Below are 19,461 nucleotides of genomic sequence, written 5' to 3' on the forward strand. Positions count from 1 at the left end.
GGAAGGGAAGAGCCATGGCTCAGTGATGGTGTGTGGGAGAAACTCCCTGGCATTTCCTGGAAGAGACATTTCCAGGCTGAGCCAGGTGGGTTAATGGTCTGACTCAAGATAAGGCAGCTTCCTTGTTTTCTGCTTGTTCCTCCAATGTAAAAAACAACTCCCTTTCTTTTCCTAGCACCAAAATCTCCTGAGCTGCGTCTGGAACCCCTGAACTGCACAACGATCATGGTGAGCTGGCAAAAAGATTTGGAAGACACAGCAGCCATCCAGGGCTACAAATTGTACTACAAGGAGGAAGGCCAGCAAGAAAATGGACCGATCCTGCTAGAGGCCAGTGACTTGACACACACCATCAGTGGCCTGGGTGAGTTTGCACACAGCTTCTGCCTTCTGTATTTCTGAAGGAGAAGCCACACTCATTTCACAGTAGAAGTGAGGGGCAAAGCTTTTTGTTAGAGCCACTGCTGTGATGATGGGGAGATTCCCCTTTAAATGCATGTGGAGTCACTTGCCGCCCCTCAGAAGGAATGACTGGATTGAATTGCTTAAATATAGGGCAGCTCAGAGGATATCTAAAAGCTGGTTTTCTTCTTGCATGTTGTTGTTTAGTCATTTAGTCGTGTCCGACTCTTCGTGACCCCATGGACCAGAGCACGCCAGAACACTGTCCAACCATCTCATCCTCTGTCGTCCCCTTCCCCTTGTGCCCTCCATCTTTCCCAACATCAGGGTCTTTTCCAGGGAGTCTTCTCTTCTCATGAGATGGCCATGGAGTCTCAGCTTCACAATCTGTCCTTCCAGTGAGCACTCAGGGCTGATTTCCTTCAGAATGGATAGGTTTGATCTTCTTGCATACAGAGGGACAATTAAGAGTCGCCTGTACTGGAAGGCCTTTGATCTGTGAGGGTTGCTATGCTCTATTCCTTAAAAATTCCCTATCCTGAGGTTGATTCAGCTAAATACCTCCGCTGTGATGGGTAGTATTTGTGGCTTTTCTCCTGCAACTGGTTATTATAATGGTTTTATTAGCCACTTTGAATATAGTTTATGCATAAAAATGATATAAATAAATATGTTCCTGAACGTTGACATTTACCTAGGATTGTAGGAGACCCACAGAGAAATGCTGGAAATATTTTTACCCTGATTTTTTGAATTTATTACTTGATTTATATATCCTCCCTTATTATGCAGTTATTCCATCAAGACAATATTCAAAATTTAATAAGTGGTGGTGATGATGAAGGCATGATCTGGTAGACACTGTATACTTGGAGTTCCCAAAAACTCTTGACAAAGTACCACACCAAGGATTCCTGAGTCCTCTTGTGGATCAGGAATTGGCTAAGAAACAGGAAGCAGACAGAAGGAACAAATGGACAGTTCTCCTGATTAAGGGATATAGAATGTGGGGTCCTCCAAAGATTGGTATTGGGACGGGCGCTTTTTATCTTATGTATTAATGGTTTAGCAATATTTTGGCCAAGGATGCTGATGATGCCAACTTGTTTAGGGTAATAAAAATGAAAGGGAATTGCTAGGCGTTCCAAAAGGATCTTTCTGAATTGGGCGGGTGACTCTGTTACTCATTAAGATAGCAAATGTGATCCAGTGCAAGCAATTGTGAATTGATACATGTTGGAGGTAAAACTTCACATACATGTTCATGGGGTCTGAACTGGCAGTGACTGAGCAGCAAAGAGGTCTTGGGGTCACAGTGTATAGCTCAATGAAAATGTTGACCCATTTTGCAGCAGCTGTGAAAAGGGCAAATTCCATATTTGGGGTCATTGTGGCTTATCACTAAGCACATAAATTTATCCCCTACCTAGGTTGATTAGGAAAGGAATCTAAATAAAAGTTTTTCTCTATCTTTCAACATTCTCGAACCTGGAGCCATCCAATAAAGAAGAGTGGTTGGAAGTTCTGGACAGTCAAAAGGAAATCTTCTGTCTTGATGTTATGTCTTCTATGTTCCACACTAGCTGGGTCTAGTGTGATAACTTGGAGTAGAAAGGAGAAAAAGAGCACTAAGGAACTCCCTGTTTTTAAGGTGCCAGAATGGGATTTCCTCCCCACCTTGGGGCTGGGATGAGACTAGATGATTGACTCAATTGTCAGAATTAAATCATCACCGCAGCCAGGTCAACTGGCTTCTTTATGACACTTAGATCCCCCCTTCCTCCAGAAGCAAGAGAGATTTTTAGACCGACTGCCAAGTCTTCTCAGTGGGTCAGGGTCCATATGTGGTCCTTTCAAGATGATGGGACTCATTGAGCGCAGACCAGAACACAAAAGGATCAGCAGTGGCTCAGTCAAAGAAGGGATGCCTCTTCTTTTAAGATGTCGTTGATCTGTCTTTGGACGGTGTATCCTGCTGAAAGCATGCGGATACAGACTGGCACACCTGGCTCTCCTTATTGCAGAGCATTTCAGAGCCTGGCTGATTTGGCTCAGGTGTTGCACAGAAGGCTGCAAAATAAACCGGGTTTTTTAGAATCAATGGTCAATGAAATGGCACAGGTGAAGCGTCATAGTAAAACAGGCTGGGATAATCATTTAAGGATAAATGTTGTCACTGCAGTTGTGGCTGCTTAGCAAATGCCCTCTAATGCAAAATGCAACATGAGCCGGTGTAGTTGTGTTGTCACATTGGCTATGAAGTGCCTGCTCCAATACCATGAAGTCTCTCCCGACATGCATGTGTGCTGGTCACCTAGCAAGGTTTCCGAAATGGTGTCACTGCTGGAAAACTTTGTCCACCAGTGGTGCTCTAGCTCAGCTTCCCAAAGAGCCTGACTGTACTTGTTAAAAAATACAACCGTATATCACTAGTTCCTAGATCCATTTTTGTTTTGATGGCAACCTGTGAAAGGAAGAATTCATATTAGGGGTTACACTTCATGCTGTCATGTAGCTGCACCTTGGAATCCAGATGATGTCACAACAGAACCAGTGATGTCATTTTCAGATTGCACTTCCCAACTTGCAGAGGGCCAGCCATGTTGGTCTGTAGCAGCAAGCACCAGAAAGGAACATAAAGGCCTAGCAGGATTTATTAGGACAGGAACCTTTGTGGACAGTCATCAGGCTCATGAAGCAATGTTCTCAAGTGGCAGGCAGGTATACTCAAGTATACCCGCAAGGTGAAGGTGACCCGGAAACTACAACTAATCCAGAATGCAGCAGCTAGACTGGTGACTGGGGGCGGCCGCCGAGACCACACAACACCAGTCTTGAAAGACCTACATTGGCTTCCAGTACGTTTCTGAGCACAATTCAAAGTATTGGTGTTGACCTTTAAAGCCCTAAACGGCCTCGGCCCAGTATGCCTGAAGGAGCGTCTCCACTCCCATCGTTCTCCCCTGACACTGAGGTCCAGCGCCGAGGGCCTTCTGGCGGTTCCCCCATTGCGAGAAGCAAAGCTACAGGGAACCAGGCAGAGGGCCTTCTTGGTAGTGGCGCCCGCCCTGTGGAACGCCCTCCCATCAGATGTCAAAGAGATAAACAACTACCTGACATTCAGAAGACATCTGAAGGCAGCCCTGTTCAGGGAAGTTTTTAATGTGTGACATTTTAGTGTATTTTTGGTCTTTGTTGGAAGCTGCCAAGAGTGGCTGGGGAAACCCAGCCAGATGGGCAGGGTACAAATAAATTATTATTATTATTATTATTATTATTATTATTATTATTATTATTATTATTTATTATCTGCCTGCATGCATGTGGAGCAACTTCAGCAAAATTACTGGTGCCTTTGATCTGGATTAACTGGTGCAAGGATTGCAATTATGATGCTGCTGTCAGACTGTCTGCTCTCGCAGCCTTCCCAGTTATTCGTGTGGCAGAATTAGGAATCTCTGGGTTCTTTGTTGCTGCCCTCTGTGACATTTTCTCCCCCTCACCTCCACCACATGCTGTCAGACCAGATCTTGTCTCTGGGTGTTTGAGTCTCTCCTTTGTGCCCACTGTTTATTTTTTAACAGAATTTTTCGGCATGCTTTCTCTTTTGCACCCCACCCCCTGTGTCAGTGGGACTAATAAACACAGCAGCCGTGTTCTGGGCTGCTCTTCTCCAAATAAATATATTGGCACACTTAGTGACATTTATGTCACAACTTTCCCTTTCCCCACACACATTTATTTTTTTGCAGGATATGCACACACATATCCACCCCTGCTTCCTGCTCCAGTGTAAAATTCCGTCCCTGTTGCCACTTGGCTTTCCTGCAGGAGCTGACTCTGTGGAGCATGCCTTGCATTTTTGCCCCTAATTTTAATCCTTCTCGCTCCACGCTTTGCAGAGAAACTCCCCTGTTGTGGCCCTTGGCACATGTCTTCCTCCAGCTTTTGTTTCTGTAATATTCTCCAGACATTTCTTGGCTTCCTGTGGGTGCTTGTTTGTTTGTTTGTTGGGAAGGATCTCTGGTGTGCAGCAAAGTGTGGAAGCCAAACCAAACAAGAAAGGACACACAGCGCCCATTTTCACAAGTTCTTAATACATCTTCAAGCAACCTTCCTGGGCTAGTCTGCAGTTTGGAGGAAGAAGGTTGTGGATGCTTTGGAGGTAGAGGACTTAGCAGGCAGCAGGGGAACTGTTTGCCTCGCGTTCTCAGGGACAGAGTTGGGGGAATGCTGGACATTCGAGGTTGGAGGTTATTTGAGGGTGAGATAGGAGAGAATTGGAGCTTCAAGAGGGGGCGAATGGAGGTAGAGTTTGAGAGTGGCAAAACCTGTACTACCTGTGGATTATGCTTTGAAATGGCTCTGAAGGTTTCTTGAGTACCTTCTGGAGATCTTTAGGATGGTTTCTGACTCTTCTCCCTGCCCTCTAAAAGAACTGTGCTGCCTTTAAGATAATATCCTAGCAAATGCCACTGTGCTCACACAAGGCGATGAAGGGAGGGGAAGCTGGGGCTCTCTTATCACCTTACTCAAAAGAAGCAGCCTGGGCAGTGCAGAGGTCAACCACCTCTGCCTTCCTCTGACCCTTTTGACTGTTTTCCTGGAGAACTCCAGGAATTCACTCTCTGGGTACTCGGGACAGGATAGGCTCTGTGTCTTGTGCTTTAACCTAATGGTGGCTGCTTCCTTTGTGCTGCAAGAATTATGCCAGTTGGCTTGAGTAAAGCTTCTAGTGGTGACCCTGGGCTCATGCTGGATATTCTAGTCCCACAGATGCCTCAGTTTAAGTTTCCTTAAGGCACATCCTGAAGAAGGCTTTGCAGAGGGGGAAATGCAGTGGGGTATGCTTGGCTGGCACACTTGCTATCTATTGTGAAAAGTAGCCCTGATAGCCAGAACAACAACAATAACAATAATAATATATAATACAATACAATATAATATTATTTATAACCCCTCCCATCTGGCTGGGTTCCCCCATATCTAAAAACATAATAAAAACATCAAGTGTTAAAAACCTCCCAATACAGGGCTGTCTTCAGATGTCTTCCAAAAGTTGTGTAATTCTTTATCTCCTTGACATCTGAAGGGAGGGCGCCACTACTGAGAAGACCCTCTGCCTGGTTCCCTGTAACTTTGCTTCTCGCAGTGAGGGAATCAGCAGTAGACCCTTGGAGGAGGACCTCAGTGTCCGGGCTGAGTGATGGGGGTGAAGACGCTCCTTCAGGTATACTGAAGGTATACATCACATGGTGTGTGATGGCTTGAGGTTCAGGTTTGAATGAAGGAAATCCGGGTTCAAACCTCTTTTCAGCCCTGCAGCTATCTGGGTGGCCTCGGGCCAAATGTGCTTCTCTGTTTAACCTGAGCTGTGAGTTAAGCTGTGACTCTGTGTTCTGGGGGAAGAAGGGCAGCCGCCCTCAACTTTTTGCCATTTGTACCATCCCGTCTGAAGTGATAGAGCAGCCTCCAGGGGAGTCTAGCTGCAAAATGTCTTGGGGAACCCGATGAATCAGCAGCTGGGGACCAACAGCCGTACCAGGGCAGTGTGACGGAGTGAGAGCAGCTTCACTCTTCCTTTGGGAAGCAACCACACAACCCTATAACAGCACTGAGAAATGGAAAGGCCCAGCAAAACAACACCCTCACATGGAAAAGTTGTTGTGAACACTGCATTCATGGCTTTCAATGGAAAGGGTCCTCTTTCTTCTCTCCCCCCAATCCCACCAGTACAGTGGCCTATATTTTCTGTTGGTAAGAATCTGTTTGTAAGAATCCCAGCTTGAATTAATCTCAGTGCCCCCAAGTTGTGAAAAACTGAACATGATGAATTCCCACTGTAGGGAATTTGTAGGATACGGAAGAGGTAAGGTGATATCTGTGGGACTCCCCATTTGATAGAACCCGCCCCAGTTTCTGTTGACCTCCACATTCTCTGCCCCAGGCTGGCCTGAGGTTGGGCTTTTGCAGCTAAAGTAAACGTAGACATAGCCAAACGTCTGTCTTGCTTTTAAAGAAACACCACAGGAAATCTTTGCACTAGAGGCAGCTAATAGTTTGTGTTGCCAAAGAAGAGAAGGACATCTTGCTGCTCTTGGGAGGAAGTTCATCATGTGTTAGTGGAGAGTTTGACTGACCAGAACAATAAATATTGTGATCCTCTGGTTTCTGCTTGCACTTGGGCAGGTATTTACTTTCTCTGATTCCATCCTTATATTAAACTTCTTCTGTGGGAAGAGGGTTTTTTCTGTCCCAGGAAAACTAGTGGAAAGTATTGTTAAAGATAAAATGACCTAGCATATAGAAGAATAAGCCTTACTGAAGCAGAGTTAGCATGGCTTCTCCAAGGGCAAATCCTGTTTCAATAGTTCCTTGAGAATGTCAGCAAGTATATCAATAGAGGTGATCCAGTTAACATAGTGTAGTACAGCTTTCAAAAAGCTTCCAACAAGCTTTCTCACCAAAGACTCTTTAGTAAACTTAGCAGTCATAAAGGTAAAGGTAAAGGGACCCCTGACCATTAGGTCCAGTCGTGACCGACTCTGGGGTTGCGGCGCTCATCTTGCTTTATTGGCCGAGGGAGCCAGCGTACATCTTCCGGGTTATGTGGCCAGCATGACTAAGCCGCTTCTGGCGAACCAGAGCAGCGCACGCAACTGGTTAAATAAAAAGAAGCAGAGTAGGAGTAAATATACTCTGAATGGAGAGATGTAGACACTATATGCAGGATAATTCTGTCAGTTGCTACTAGCCATGATGGCTGTGTTCTGTTTGCACTGCTGGAGGCAGCATGACATACCCCTGAATACGAGTTGTTGGGACTTGCAAGTGGGGTGAGTTCAGATCCTGCTTCCAGGCTTCCCATAATGGACATTTGGTAGGAGTCTGAGAACAGGATCTTGGACTATATGGATCCCTTTTGTTCTGATCCTGCTGCTGCAGGACTTCTCTTAGGTTCTCATGAGATCAACTGGCTCAAGGTTCTGGCACACAAGCCAGGCCAAGCATTGAATAAGGACCAAGGTGCTAGTTCAGGACTTGCATTTTCTGCCTCAGCTGCAGGACTGCTTAAAGAAAGTTGTCTCAAGCAGTGTGTTTGCTTTGTTACATCACATGCAACTTATCCTGGGGCACAAGCTACTGGGATGCACCCACAGGCCAGCTCCATCCAAATGACTTCTCCTTATGCATTCCTCCCCCTTCATTGCAACAAGGCTCAGAAAGGGGAGTGTCCTAGAAGATCTCCAAATAGCTATGGTGCTTGCACAGATGCCCTACTCAGCATTTGAGCAGCTAAGTTGATTACCAGCTGAACCAGTAAATCACAGAGAGCCTTGGTGGTGTTTTTCAGAAGCTGGCAGGTGCCCCAAACTTTAATTAAAGCCTTGCATAAAATTTGAAGGCCAATAGAGTTAAAACAAAGAATTATTAAGAGTAGAATATTGCAGTGCATCCAGCAAGAAAACAGCCTTTCCTCACACTCTGGTGATCATAGACAAAACTGGCTTTTCCCAGAATGCATGAAAGTGAAAAAAAACTCACCAAAACCCTGGGAAGATGAAGATTCCCAACCATAGAAGCTCCATTCCTTCTGCCTTTCCAGGTCTGCTCACATCTTCATGGAATGGGGTGCAAACACTCTAGTAATAGGGCGATAGGGAGGTAGAGATGTGAGATTGGTGATTATGGGTCTGCTCCTCAGTTGACAGGCAAAGAGGCAGCAGCTTGACTTGGCAGCCGCCCTTTTGAACTAGCAAAGCAAGGACTCATCCACACATGCTTGTTTAATCCTTGAGGATTGGCATGTGTGAGTGAGCCCCCTTTGCAGATAAAGATCTACACGTGGGCAAATGAAAAGAGCTGTCTGGGTGAAATAGTTCGGACCCTGTTGATACGGTGCCCCCTGTAGCTGTGCCAAATAATTGAGATTTTGTGCAAGGCATTTTTGCATTTGAGTACATGTTTCGGTTGTCTTAAAAACAAAATGGAACAACCAAGTGTGACTGTGGTTTTTCTTTCTTTCTTTTGCTTGGGATATGTGGCCAAACTGTTGGGGTTGACTAGGATCTTTGGTTGTGTGGCGGCAAGCAAAACTAAGAATCACTTCAGGGTCTGTTCCATGCAGGAATTTGCATATGTTTAATTCCATCTGCAATTGATGCAATCATGGGGCAGGCTGAAATGTTAAGCCCATGCTAGGGAGTAGCTTTATTTTTTATTTAATTTATGTTAAAATATTGTGTACCACTTTTCATTTAAAAAGCTCAAAGCAGTCTACAATATACATTGCCTCCCCAATTAATAGCAATAAATAAGAACAATTGAAACATCCAGTTAACACCTATTTTCAGCAATTACAGCAGCCCAGACACAAAAAGAACTCAGTATCAACAGTCAGGAGGCAGCCTAGTAAAGAGAAAAGATATTTAAATGTCTGTAACCCAACTACATCTTTGCCAGTCCCATTGAATTCAGCAGACCTTGCTTCTGAGTGTGTAGGTTAGCATTGCAAATGTGTTTGTTACAAGTGCATCTGTGATGCTGAAAACCCGTCCACCAAGCTTTCCAAATGTCCCTGTAATGAAAATGACACACTTCTAGGCTATTACTGAATTAAGTAGGAAACAATATATTGCCCCTCAGTACTTTGGAATTATTTGCAGCTCTTTGCAAGGAGGAAAAGAAAAGTTGTTTTCTGTTCTCCTTGAAAAGACTTATTTGCATTTGTAGTTGTAGATATGAAGGGCCTTATTCCTGGGTGTTTTTGCTTGTGAAGCCCAATAAACAGAGAATTAAACTATGTTGCCCAGAGATAAGTCCCATCCTTTTCAGTCCTGATTTGAAAAGCAGCGGCTTTTGAAGAAGGCTTAGAGGGAACTCGGGTCCTGTTCAAGGAAATTAAATCAACATTGTCTATTAATCATACCGTGTGTCAACCCCCACCCCCTCCCCGTGAATGTGAGGGACCATTAGATGTGTGAGGTCTCTAAAGATCTGACCAAGTCAAATGGGAAGAAGGTTTCAAGAAAAGGGAAAAAAGAGGCCGCCATTAGCACATGAAAGAGAGTTTGGAGTGAAAAGAACAAGAGAGAGAGAGAGAGAGAGAGAGAGAGAGAGAGAGAGAGAGAGCTCTACCTGGGTGTGGGTGTCTGTTTTTAACTTTGTTTAGTTAACAGAAATCACAATACTCAAAAAGTCCAATGATAGTTTTCAATCAAATGTTGCTGCTCTCCAGGAACTGATGCATAATCTCATGAAGAGTAAACATTCCGCACTTGGGAGGCTGAGGCTAAGAAGCCGGATTTTTGGGTGCAAACCTTTTAGTCCCCACAACCCAACACATGCCTCCTCTCTGAGTACAGTGGTACCCCTGGTTACGCACTTAATTCGTTCTGGAGGTCCGTTCTTAACCTGAAACTGTTCTTAACCTGATGCACCACTTTAGCTAAAGGGGCCTCCCGCTGCTGCTGCCGCACCACCGGAGCACAATTTCTGTTCTCATCCTGAAGCAAAGTTCTTAACCCGAGGTACTATTTCTGGGTTAGCGGAGTCTGTAACCTGAAGCGCATGTAACCCAAGGTACCACTGTATGTGTGTGTGCATGGCCAGAAATGTATATTCTTCCCCTGTTTACCCCCTTCTCCTATTCCTAACTCCCTCACCCCTAAAGTCTCCATCCCCCGGGGAGGCGGGTAGCCTGTTGAGACCCACAGTGGAGCCAAGCCAAGAGTAGGTCGAGCCAGAGTCACCTTCCCCGCTGTCTTGCCCACACCCACATGCTCCTTGCAAGCCATGCATGCCTTTGATTTGATGCTCTTGCAATGCGCACATTTCAGCCAGCCATTTTCTCTCTCATACACATACACCCCCCCACATACACAGTATTTTGCACCATCCATTCACCACAGAAGTGCCTTCTCACACACATACCCCCCTCTCTCAACCACCCACCCACCCCTCTTCCCTCCTCAGCTGCATCGCATTTAAAGGCGCCTCCCGCCGTCCTCTTGTCCACTAGGCACTTGGGGGATATAGGCCGTGTGTATGAGCCTTCCGTAGTCTCAACATGGGCCACCTTTTTGGTCAGTCTGCTTCTCAGGGTGTCCAGTCTAACCAAGATTTCCCTTTGGGCTGACGTCTGTAGTGACCAGAACCGATTTATTAGGGCATGTTCTTCTATGGAGAAAGAGTCCTCTCTGTCGTTCGAATGAAGTTGAGTCTCAATAGGAGCTTTGTTTTTCTGCTGATGCACTAGGCTCTGGTTTTGTTGGTTTTGTTGCATGTGCACTCTATCGTTTTGTTCCTCTGTTCCTGGTCTCCCTTTCCCCTTGGCCGCCAATAGGGAGGTTGGCGGGGCCAAAGCTGGATCCATCAAAGCTCTACCCCTTAAGGCAGTCCCTTCTTGCCGGTGGGATGGTCGTCTAGTAGATCGTGGGGAGGGGTTCATAGGGAGGGACCGTTGCTGCGAATTCCGGGCGTGATCCTCAATCCTCCTTGTAGGTCGGCTAACCAAATTTGCTGAGTTTGGGATTTTCCCAATAATGCCCCTACAGTTGTTAAAGAAGCATCTTTGTGGGAAGATTCCATACCAGTTGAGGCGATTTTGAAGTTTGCTCAAAAGTGTAGGAAGCCTGGGAGAATCGAACTTGAGCACCAAGCGCTTAAATTTTGGAGTCTCTGGCAGCCATTCTAATGATAGGAGATCGCCCTGGGCCAAGTAGGACCTGGTCAACATTCGCAGTGAGATCACAGCAGCTTTACAATTTCTCCAGGCATGGTAGGGGAAGCGGGAGTGAACGATGTTCAAGCATATATTGTTAGGGGTGAGTTGGAGGTTTACTAGCTGCTGCCCCCTACTTGGGCTCTGTGCCTGATGATTATCAGGTCCCTGGTGATTTGATGGCGGAATCAAAATCGGGGTAGGGGTTTTGGTGAGAGCATTTAGTTTTCCCTCTAACATATTGACGGAGGCTGATAGCACCTTTATTTCGTCAGCCAAGTGCAGGCAATATTTCTGCAAAGTCCTCAGCTCCACTGAGTGTACTATATCGCATAAAGATTTACAGTGAGAGTCGGAGTGAGGAGAGAGGCCGACTGGGCTGGAGGTTATATCCAACAGCGGTTTGTCTCCTGGCAAGGGAGTATTTGCAGTCGTTGCGAGGTCATACGGACAGTCTGCCTGCTTGGAAGTGTTTAAAAGGTTGTTTGAAGTCATTGCAGGATCATGTAGGCAATCTAACTGCTTAATGGTAACAGGCGAAGGGGGCACGAGATTGCAGAAAAACTCTTCTAACGATGAAATAGAAGGCTCTAAAGTCTTAGGTGGTAAATCCAGCCCAGTAGGTTTCGAGATCTTAGACATAGGTTCTGAGGCATTAAAGGAAAGGTCTTCCACAGAAGAGGTACGGCCACGTTTTAGGTTCGTCATGCTGGGCCCCTAGAGCGGCTCGGTTATCTAGGAGTCCTTCAAAGGCCAAGCAAAAGCTGGTGGAAGGCCAGGGAAGCGCGGCCGGTGGCTCATTAAAGGCTCATTAAAGAGATTTATAGCGCTGAGATTGCAAGCTTCCACAGGGTGAGTTCCTGGCGTTAACATCAAACCATTATCGTGCCAACTTCTCGAGAAAGATAGGAGCAAAGTAACTTACAGCATGAACTGAAATGCGTAGATTCGGAAGACCAATCGCAGCCTCCGCTGGTGTATGGTAAGGCAAAACTAAAACAGACTGTCACATCTCCGAGTACCTGGTTCAACTATCTTAAACTCTCCCCAAATGAAATAGCTACTCCCCCAAGCCCAAACCACCCCCCTAAGTCCCCGGGAGCTATGGATAATCACTCCCCTATGCAGCAGATGCCTATTGACAAACTTAATGGGAGTGTTTTTTTAGATGTAAAGGGGTCACTGGACTCTGTGGACCCAACAAATCTACACCATGGAGGGACAGAGAATTAAAGCTGCTGTCCTGGAACATTGCAGGATGGCGCGCTAAGAAAAACAATCAACAATTTGTGATGTTTCTTAAGCGATTTGATATCATCCTCCTGCAGGAGACCTGGTACAGCGACCCCATTTTGTTCAATGGGTATTCTTGCCACTCCCTACTTGCTACTCCATCTGTGAGGGGAGGTAGGCCTAGTGGAGGTCTAGCTAGTCTCATCTCCACAGAGCTTGAACATTCCTTAAAAGCCCTCCCAAACTGCAATTCACTAGCCACGGCAGTCCTACTCAAAATCAAGAGAGATGCACTGGTAGTGGTCAATGTCTACCTGCCCCCCTGCCAAAAAAAATCCATAGTGAAAGCTAACTGGGCAGAGTTAGAGGCATTCTTAGAGTCCATAGAATCTTCCTACCCTTCTACACCGATCATAATCGGGGGGGATTTCAACGCCCGTATGGGAACTGATGATGACAACCTTTACAGCCAATATAATCAGATTCAGGACCCTGAAAGCCCAACCGAAGAATGCGTCTCACGACTTTCTAAAGATAATAAATGTAATTTCTCGGGGCTATGCCTAGCCCAGGTCGCAAAAAGAAGGGAGCTGATGATATTAAACGGTAGTAGGGAAGAGGACCACCCAGGGGAGTATACCCATCTTTCAAAGATGGGAGGAAGTGTGATAGACTATATTCTGATATCAAGATTCGCCTATAATTCTGTATCGAAGTTTCAAGTGGGACATAACACCGAAAGCGACCACCTCCCACTAACTTTAGCGCTCAATGGCCCATCGTTTAACAAACCCACGGCTAACCTTTACTACACCCCCATCGTTAACCTGGGATCATTGGCCCCCAGAAGCATTAAATGGTCCCCCATGCTTAATACAGAGTTAACTCACCTCCTCCATTCGGAAGACGTGAAGACCATCTACTCAGCCATTGTATTAGCCAATACCGGGGCAAAGGCCATGGACTCGTTCAACGAGTTATTAGCAAGACTAAAGACCTTCCTAACAACTGAGATACTTAACTCTGCTACAAAGCGGGCAAAGGATCAAGAGAGTTGGTTTGATTCGGAGTGTAGACAAGCAAGGAAACGTCTGAGATCAACCTATCGGAATTACAGAAACACCGGAGCACCTTCGCTATTTATGGCCTACATCTATTTAAGACGAAATTACAAACAGCTATTAAAGGTAAAAAAACAAAAAGCCGAGAGAATGGCCTGGTGTAGACTAGTGAAGGCCTCGAATGACAAAGACTCAACCTCCTTCTGGCGTACCATTAGGGGGATCCTGGGCCAAGAGCAGATTGGTCCCACATGCACTGTAGAACCCCAGGAGTGGATGAAATATTTCCAAACCCTCTTCTATGATGACAAAGTTCAGCACAACGATCCAAGTGCCTACTCTGAGAACTTACCATATTGGCCTCCTGTCTCCATAGAGGAGGTGGGGAAACTAATTGCCCAACTGAAAAACAACAAAGCCCCGGGCATAGACTACATTCCAGCAGAGCTCCTGAAGAACAATACCAGTTGGTGGGCTCCTATAATGGCGTCAATATTTACATACATCGATTCAACAGGCATAATCCCTGGTTGCTGGACAGAGGCAGTAATCATCCCAATCTATAAAAAGGGTCTCATGGCAGATCCAGCGAGCTACAGACCCATCAGCCTCCTCCCCATTCCCAGCAAATTGTACGCCAAACACCTCCACATTAAACTAATCGACTGGATGGAAACTGAGGCAGTTCTGGCAGAGGAGCAAGCCGGCTTCAGACAGGGCAGAACAACAATAGACCATTGCTTCGTATTAGCACATCTCATTGACAAATATGTCAACAAAACACGTGGGATTCTATACGCAGCATTTATTGACCTAAAGGCGGCCTTTGACTCGATTTCACGAATCAAACTCTGGGCGAAACTCAATGCTACCAACATTGACAAAAGATTACTATTCTTGATAAAAAGCCTATATAAAGACTCCAAGTTATATGTAAGAGCCTCAGTAAATGGGCAACTAATTGGCCCTGTACCAGCCACCAAAGGAGTCAAGCAGGGTTGCATTCTAGCCCCAGCCTTATTTAACTTATATATCAATGACATGGTCAAACACCTAACATCCCCAGAGTTCCATGCCCCCAAACTGGCCGAAAAATCAATTTCATTGCTCCTCTATGCGGACGACGCGGTTCTCTTATCACGAACTAAAGTAGGCCTCAAAAGGCTACTAAGAGAATTCTCAGCTTACTGCAGGAGAGATCAATTGGTGGTCAATCACCAAAAAACTAAAGTCATGGTCTTCGCTAGGAGACACAGACATCACAGATGGGAGATGGACAATCAGCCAATAGAACAGGTCAAAATTTTCAAATACCTCGGAGTAGTTTTCCAGTCAACAGGGGCCTGGGAGGCCCACCATAAATATGCTAGGGAAAAAGCATCTCAAAGCGTTAAAATACTGTCTCGCTTTTACTTTACGAAGGGGGGCAGACATATCCCAGCAGCTTTGGAGGTCTTTCAAGCAAAACCCTTGGCACAACTACTCTACGGGGCCCAAATCTGGACGGGAAATCATTGCCGCACACTCGAAACGGTCCAGTCTAAATTCCTAAGACAGATTCTAGCCGTTCCATCATGCGTACCAAATGCGGCCCTACGGCTGGAGACCGGCCTCCTCTCCGTCGAGACCCGGACCTGGATAAGAACATTCAACTATTGGCTTCGTTTAAATTTAAACCCATCCGGACTATTACCTCTAGTAGCACGAGACGCTCATAGAAGTCGGTGGTCCAAAGTAGTGCATCAAAAACTACTTACTTGTGGCCTACAAGCACAGCATCTCCTGAAAGTGGGTCTCCCCAAGGCAAAAACCATTATCGATCAGCGCTTGAAGGATATTGAGCAGCAGAATAATCTGGCCTATATTAAGAAATTTAGTGCTTGGTACGCTTATCTGCCCCCCTCCCATTTTGATTTTCGGGCACCTTATTTGTCTACCTTAACCATTCCAAAACTTAGGCGGGCCTTTACACTGGCCAGACTAAATATGTTACCGTCAGCTGTTCTTGAAGGTAGATATCAAAAAATTCCATTTGAGAACCGGCTCTGCCCCTGTGGAGCTGGCTATGTAGAGACGGCGTCACACGTTCTCTTGTCTTGCTCCCTATATAAAGATCTCAGGGACGAGACCATCACGCCGCTCCTATCTGCCATCCCCGGCCGCTCTTGCGAAGCCAAATTGTGCTCACTTCTAGCCGACCAGAACAGCTCGACAACAGAGAAGGTTGCCAAATTTATCGAGAGAGCAATGAGACTGAGAGCTGGTATCTGAATGATATCAGTGTGGTCACCCGGATTCCTCGTCTGGGTTTTTATGATTATTATCATTATGTTTTATGATTATTATTTTATCACTTCTGCCAAGTTTTAAGTACTGAGATTATTAATTTACCTTGGGTTTTAATAGGTCACAAGATTTTAACTATATTTGTAATGTACTTCTGTTGGTGTTTGTCTTTCGATGCTATGGCCTGTTGGCTATGCAAATAAAGTTTTATTCTGATTCTGCATCCCTTTCTTGCCCCACCCATGAGGAAATCAGCCTTAGCACACTAGTGCCAATAGAAACTTTTTTCTAAACCTCTCTGCGATGGAGGGGTGAAGTGGGGCACTGTGGCTTAAACCACTGAGCCTTTTGGGGTTGCCGATCAGCGGTTTGAATCCATACAATGGTGGTGAGCTCCTGTTTCTTTGTCCCAGTTTCTGCCAACCTAGCAGTTCAAGAGCACACCAGTGCAAATAGATAAATAGGTAAATGGCGTTCCCGTGCACTCTGGTTTCCGTCACGGTGTTCTGTTGCACCAGAAGCAGTTTAGTCATGCTGGTCACATGACCCGGAGAGCCGTCTGTGGACGAACGTCAGCTCCCTCGGCCTAAAAGCGGAGATGAGTGCCACACCCCACTGTCGAATTTGACTGGACTTAACCATCCAGGGGTCTTTTACCTTTATTTACCTTTTACCCAATGGATTGTAGCACTCAGGGCGTGAATGGCCAAATTGAGGGAGGAGAGGTCCTTTGGTGCCATGGGTGCATCCAGCCCACCAGCTTGGAGATTCCTTAGAGTGTAAGCCCCTCTGGGCAGAGACCTGCTCCTCTTGCAGTGTGTAAAGGACTTAGCCCTATTATAGGAACAAATAATTGCTTGGGGCAGCAAACGTGCCCCCGAGGCACAATCCTTAGAAATTATCCTGCACAACCTTCTTTGCAATGAACACGAGTGTGCAAAAGCTCTCTCCTTCAGGCTTTTACAATACTGTACTTGTGCAAGAGAACAGTGCTGGGTTAGGCTGCTTTGAGGGCTTTGCATGACCAAAGCAATGCCCTTTCCAACTCCCTATAATGCCTGAGCCACCAGAACCCTTGTCTTTTCGTGGGAGCTCTGTGCAAAAGATGCAGCATTGCATCCTCTTAGGAGAGTATGTGTGAGGGGCTCAGTTTCTTTGAAACACTCTGAAGTTTGGTGCATGTTGCCTCTTTGCTTTCCAGTCCTTGGCAGGGGATTGGGCAGGCAAACATGGGCATAGCCAAGATTTATATTGGAGGGGCAGGTATTTTTGGGGGGGTCAGAACCAAGTTATCTGTGATGCAGTTGGTCAGTTCAGTATTTTTATTTATTTACTTGATTTGAGGGAGGCAGCTTTGACATGCAGGCAAAGCAGCCCCTGTACCATATTGTGTGAACGATGGAGACTCTTTAAGAGTACAGTGGTGCCTTGTGTTACGGATGGGATCCATACTGGAGGCCCGTCTGGAACATGAAATGCCCACAACTCGAAGCGCTGTGCAGTGGCGTAGCGTGGGTTGTCAGCACCCGGGGCAAGGCAAGTAATTTGCGCCCCCTAACCCGTGGATTTGCGCCCCCTAACCCTAACCCCCAGATGTTGCGCCCGGTGCGGCTGGCCCCCCCTGCACCCCCCACGCTACGCCACTGGCGCTGTGTCTGCACAGGCACGCAGCGTGATTTGTCACTTCTGCACATACGCAAGCGGTGAAACCCGGAAGTAACCCATTCCAGTACTTCCGGGTTGCTGCGGGACATAATGCGAAAGGACACAACATGAAGCGGACGCAACACGAGGTCTGACTGTAATAAAACGCTGCTGTGGCCTGGAACTAGGTGTGTGCAGTGCAGCTGAAAGGGACTAAGACTGTGGGTTGCATGAGGACGTTCCATCCACCTTGGCAACTGCCCATAAAAACTAGGCCAGAGTAAGACTAGGATGATGTCAGAAGACTCCAGGGGTCCTATTTGTTGACAGATTTTGAGGGTGAGCTGTGAGATTATTTGGGCTCTGGGTGTGAAAGCCAGCATGGCCAATGGCCAGGGGTGTTTGGAATTGTTACATGTCAAGGGCCACAGGTGCCCCACCCCTGAATATTGAGCCAGGTGGGCCAATTGGTCTGACACCGTTTGCAACTTGTGTTTCTGTTCCGCTGGGTTTTCTTGGTGGAAAACCAGCTGTGCATTGTCCCAAGGGGAATTCTAGGGTTACAATCCTGTGGTGTCAGGAAGAGTGTCTTCCTTCTCTTGTCTGTGTGTTCAAAATGGACTAATGGCATCTGGGGCACTGAAGCATCCGGACGGGCTGGCTTGTACAAATCCACATGCCACATCCATTTGCCCATCCATCCTCTTTATCCTCCTAATGCAGCAAATTGCTTTATAGGTAATAGGTGAAGCATGTCGTCCCCCCAGAGCAGCACTGAAACAGCAAGTGCCTTTGTAAGCTGTCTGCCTGATCTGCAGCCCAGAACGGCTAGAAGGGCCGGGCTTTTTGGCAAGTCTTCAGCCTGCAGATGGCTTTGCAATGAAAGCTTGCTCCTTGCTGCAGTGCAAGGAATGATAGATGGTGTTTTCATTTTGCTGCTCCAAGGGGTCAAAGTGCCATCAAGGGCTCATGACAGCCCAACAGAGAAATGTTAGTTCTGAAAGGAAATTTATTTCATAGCTCTAGGGGAAGTTTTGGGGGCCCTGAATGGATTCTCTCAGTCAGTGTGTAAAAATGTATTATTGTTCATAAGATAACGCTGTGTGCCCTGTGCTTGGCGGTAGCTGTTGCTGTGTGACATCCACTAAAACAGATGCTAAAACAAACTTTGTAGCATCTTCTCATGGTTGCTGTTGAGAAGCTTTTTAGAGGGATTATCTCAGTCAGAGGATGAATGAAGAGCCCATGAATTATTTCTGCTCTTTCTTTATCTGTGGAGTCCTGGAAAGCTGGTCTCCTGTTCTCTGGAATTCACTTAGAATCATAGAATTCTAGAGTTGGAAGGGACCCTGAGGGTCATCTAGTCCAACCCCTGCAATGCAGGAATCTCAGCTAAAGCATCCATGAGAGGTGGCCACCCAACCTCTGCTTAAAAACCTCCCAACAAAGAAAAGTCCACTACCTTCTGAGGGAGACCGTTCCACTGCCAAACAGCTTTTACTGTCTGAAAGTTCTTCCTGTTGTTTACTGAGAATCTCCTGTCTTGTAATTTGAACCCTTCAGGTCCTACCTTCTGGAGCAAGCGGAAAACAAGCTTGCTCCATCTCCTATGTAACCACTGTTCAGATGGCTATCATATCACCTCTCAGTCTTTTCTCCAGGCTAAACATACCCAACTCCTTCAACCATTCCTCATCAGGCTTGGTTTCCAGACACTTTATCATCCTGGTCACCTTGACATTTGCCTGGCTAATCTGGGGGAAGAAGCTGCTTTGTCCCCACTTTTCAGGCAAGGCCACCGTGGGGTTCCAATGCACCAACACATTTGCTGAGGTCTTTCTGTGAACAAAGAGCTGTGCTCTGGGCATAGCAAACTCATATGGTGCAGGTGTGCTTTGGGTGGCAAGAACATGATGCTTTCCTGAGCCCTAACAGGGGTCAGCAAACTTTTTCAGCAGGGGGCTGGTCTACTGTCCCTCAGACCTTGTGGGGGGCCGGACTTTATTTTTTGGGGGGAAATGAACGAATTCCTATGCCCCACAAATAACCCAGAGATGCATTTTAAATAAAGGGACAGATTCTACTCATTTAAAACATGCTGATTCCTGGACC

General features: G+C 46.4%; 1 protein-coding gene across 2 annotated transcripts in view; it reads left to right on the forward strand.

The window, feature by feature from the left end:
• The window catches only part of PRTG (protogenin), an 85,938-nt gene that overhangs the window by 43,587 nt on the left and 22,890 nt on the right, over positions 1-19,461 (forward strand). For both annotated transcript variants that reach the window (XM_083413000.1, XM_083413001.1), the window contains exon 11: positions 176-364. In XM_083413000.1, coding sequence (XP_083269126.1) covers positions 176-364 — 189 coding nt within the window. The remainder of the gene's footprint in view (positions 1-175; positions 365-19,461) is intronic.

Source organism: Podarcis tiliguerta, assembly GCF_965153285.1.
Source record: "Podarcis tiliguerta genome assembly, chromosome: 14".
NCBI lineage: Eukaryota > Metazoa > Chordata > Lepidosauria > Squamata > Lacertidae > Podarcis > Podarcis tiliguerta.